This window comes from Tarenaya hassleriana, unplaced genomic scaffold, assembly GCF_000463585.1.
Source record: "Tarenaya hassleriana unplaced genomic scaffold, ASM46358v1 Cleome27, whole genome shotgun sequence".
In the NCBI taxonomy this organism is placed as follows: Eukaryota; Viridiplantae; Streptophyta; class Magnoliopsida; order Brassicales; family Cleomaceae; genus Tarenaya; species Tarenaya hassleriana.
This window is the reverse complement of record NW_010965946.1, coordinates 1,553,169-1,556,803: the sequence shown is the minus strand read 5'-3', so window position 1 is coordinate 1,556,803 and position 3,635 is coordinate 1,553,169. Positions and strand designations below refer to the sequence as shown.

The 3,635-nt window shown below is 34.4% G+C and overlaps 1 protein-coding gene across 1 annotated transcript in view; it reads left to right on the top strand.

Moving 5' to 3' along the window:
* LOC104817613 (cytochrome P450 78A9) overlaps window positions 1-1,301 on the top strand; it is a 1,996-nt gene extending 695 nt beyond the window's left edge. Inside the window, 2 exon segments of the mRNA XM_010546863.2 lie at window positions 47-345; window positions 463-1,301. Coding sequence (XP_010545165.1) covers window positions 47-345; window positions 463-1,089 — 926 coding nt within the window. The 3' untranslated portion in view covers window positions 1,090-1,301.
* The last annotated feature ends 2,334 nt before the right edge of the window (window positions 1,302-3,635 follow it).

Sequence of the window (3,635 nt, the reverse complement as noted above, 5' to 3'; positions counted from 1 at the left end):
GAACTCGACATCATCCATCTATAGCGTGAGTACTAAACGGTTTAAGACGAATTGAAGCTAGAAGACGGCGAAGTGAAGGAGCTTCGCGAGTTGGTGGAGGAAGGGTACGACCTGCTGGGAACTCTGAACTGGACGGACCACCTCCCATGGTTGTCGGAACTTGATCCTCAGAGAATCCGGTCCAGATGCTCAAACCTCGTACCGAAGGTGAACCGGTTTGTCTCAAGGATCATCTCCGAACACCGTGCCCAAACCCGTGACTCGCCTCGCGATTTCGTCGACGTTCTGCTCTCCCTCCACGGCCCCGATAAATTATCCGACCCGGACATCATCGCCGTTCTCTGGGTATGTAATTACTCATTAGACAAGAAAAAAAAAAGGGAATTTCGTTATTATTAATAAATGCTATTTTAAGTAATTGGGATACGAACGTCCTAACACCGCATTTTTTTTTGGCTACAGGAAATGATATTCAGAGGAACTGACACGGTGGCGGTGCTGATCGAGTGGATCCTCGCTAGAATGGTCCTTCACCAAGATGTACAATCGACGGTCCATAATGAGCTTGATCGCGTAGTGGGGAGATCAAAGGCCGTCGATGAATCCGACGTGGCATCGCTCGTATATCTGACGGCTGTGGTGAAAGAGGTCCTGAGGCTTCACCCTCCGGGCCCACTACTATCATGGGCCCGCTTGGCCATAACTGACACGACCGTCGATGGGCGCCATGTCCCGGCGGGGACCACCGCAATGGTGAACATGTGGGCCATAGCACGTGACCCGCACGTGTGGGAAGACCCGCTGGAGTTCAAGCCCGAGAGGTTCGTGGCCCAGGAAGGAGAGGTGGAGTTCTCGGTTCTCGGGTCGGATCTAAGACTCGCTCCATTCGGGTCGGGTCGTCGGATCTGCCCCGGGAAGAATCTGGGTCTCGCCACGGTGATATTTTGGACGGCTACGCTTCTGCACGAGTTTGAATGGCAACCGTCCGATGAGAATGGCGTTGACCTCTCCGAGAAACTCAGGCTCTCATCCGAGATGGCCATTCCTCTCTCTGCTAAAGTGCGCCCCAGGCGCAGTTTAAGCGTTTAAACAAATAAATAAAGATCGAACTATGCTAATAAAAAAAAATAACGGATAAACACAGCTTATTTAAAGAAAAAAAAATGGGATGAACAGAGGACAACTATGGAGTTTCTAACATTTTGATACGATATGTGTTTGATGCTGTAAGGTGTGATGTGTCTCTCTCTACCTTTGTAAATATAATGAACAAGTATTTATTGTTATTGTTATTGTTATTATTATCATTGTTATCAGTTATATATATATGATAATATAATATATCGGAAATCCAGCCTTTGTGTAATCGCATAATATAGAAAAAAATGTTGATTAATATAAGAATATGGTTTAAATAACTTAATATGTACTTGGACAAATTGAGAATGTTTGTTAGAATATAATAATATACCATTTTGTTAAGAAAATAAATTCGAGTTTATAAAATTATAAATAAATGTCGTCACCAGTATAATCCTAGACTTTTGTTTTTGTACTAATATTAACTTTATAATGGAAAATTAAATGTATAAGCATATGACCATTTTTATTTATCATTGTACAAACATTTATATATACATAATAATTTATACCAAATTGTAAGATATAATAACGATTGTATATTTTTTTATAATATAATTAATTTATATATGAGTTACAATTTTTAATAAAAAAAATTTAATGTAAATATTATTAATATTTTAAATTATAACCTGACTTTAAACTCTTCTTATTCTACTCTACAAACACAATACAGATAAAATAATATATCATATCTTAATAAAATTAATATTAAGAGATGCACCCACAAGTTCTATGATTTTGGTTCCTAAATTCAGCATAATATATGCATAAATATGCAAAGAAATACACATGCATGATCACATACAGCTGTCTAGAACATCACAAAAATAGATGTGTGCTGATTCTGTCACGAACCACGATTACAATCTGATCAGATTTTATGAGGATCCAAAGATTTAGATCATAAGCTCCGACATTGTGGGAAACGATATCTTCGACGACCGTACAAAATAAATATATTATTTATTTTTTGATTCATTTGTTTATTCACGTGAAAAAAAAACTCTGGTTTATTTTATTTCACACATGGCTCATATTCACCTAACGAGCAATGTTTGATGATAATCTCAATCAGCTTTTATTCGGTCGATCCAAAATATATGTATATATATATATATATAAATATTAATAAATTGATTATAACACTTTAATAGAGTTCTTGAAAAATAATATTGATACATATTTGTATACTTAAAATGCCGAAAAAGAAAATTGGGCTACCGCCGACGGGCAATAATATGTTAATATTTCAGTTATGGACAATTAAAAAATTGTATTATGAAAATTATACTTTATGCATAAAAAGCCTAAAATATCGAATTAATTGTTGTTGTCATATTTTTTCCCCAACCAAATATATAAAAGATTGCTTCCTTTTACTAAAGTGGTAGACTTGACATACTCTATCACTCTTTGTTTCTTCTTTTTCTTTTCTTTTTTTTTTTTTTTCTTACACACTCTTCTTTGATGTTTTACACCATCATATACATATACATATATTGGTAACCAAAAAAAAAACTAATAAAATTTTTAACATCATGTAGTGTTTAATACGGATATGTGCAGATGTTTTTTTTTATAATCCATAAATTTATCAAAACTTCGACCTAATTACATGGATCGACAAAATTCAAGTGAATGTATATCTATAATTAAAAATTCGAATCTAGATTGGTAAATAGTTTTGCTCTATAAATTATCAGTGCAGTTATCTAATCTTGGATTATATGGGTAGATGTTTATAACACACGCACAGTTTTGGCTGGACATTGCATTAAATAAAACGTTAACAACATCGAACTTTGTTGATTATTATGAAATTAACGTAAATAAAAGTAATTAAGAACAAGGTAATATAATATTCTTTGAAGATGAAAGTGTGCCGGTTCTTAACAAGGCTTGAATATATAGGTTTGCCCTAAATTCCAAAAAAAAAAAAAGTGATGACTAAAGCTCACCTAACTCAAACTATATAGTTAGAAATCAAATTGAATTAGTTATCGGATAAAACATTTTTAGCAACTAATTAATAAATCAGAGTACCAAAATTAGTTTAAGGTCTTTCACTACAAAAAAACAGTTATATAGCGACGGAAAAATCCGTCGCAAATATAAAGGAAATCCGTCGCAATTAAGAATTTGCGACGGAATGCGACGGACTTATTTCCGTCGGTATAACGCTGTCGCAAACGTATAACGGTCGTTAATCCGTCGCAAAAGTGCGACGGAAAAAATCTGCGTTTTGCGACGGAAAGTGAGGGATAATTCCGTCGCAAATTGCGACGGAATTTTTTCCGTCGCATTCCGTCGCAAATGTTTTAAAAAATTAAAAAAAAAATATAAAAAAATTATATACTATATACACATACATATATATATTTTCACATATACATACATTCATACATATACATTACACACATACAAATATACATACACATACATACATATATATATATACACATATTTTCATATACACAAACACACATACACAT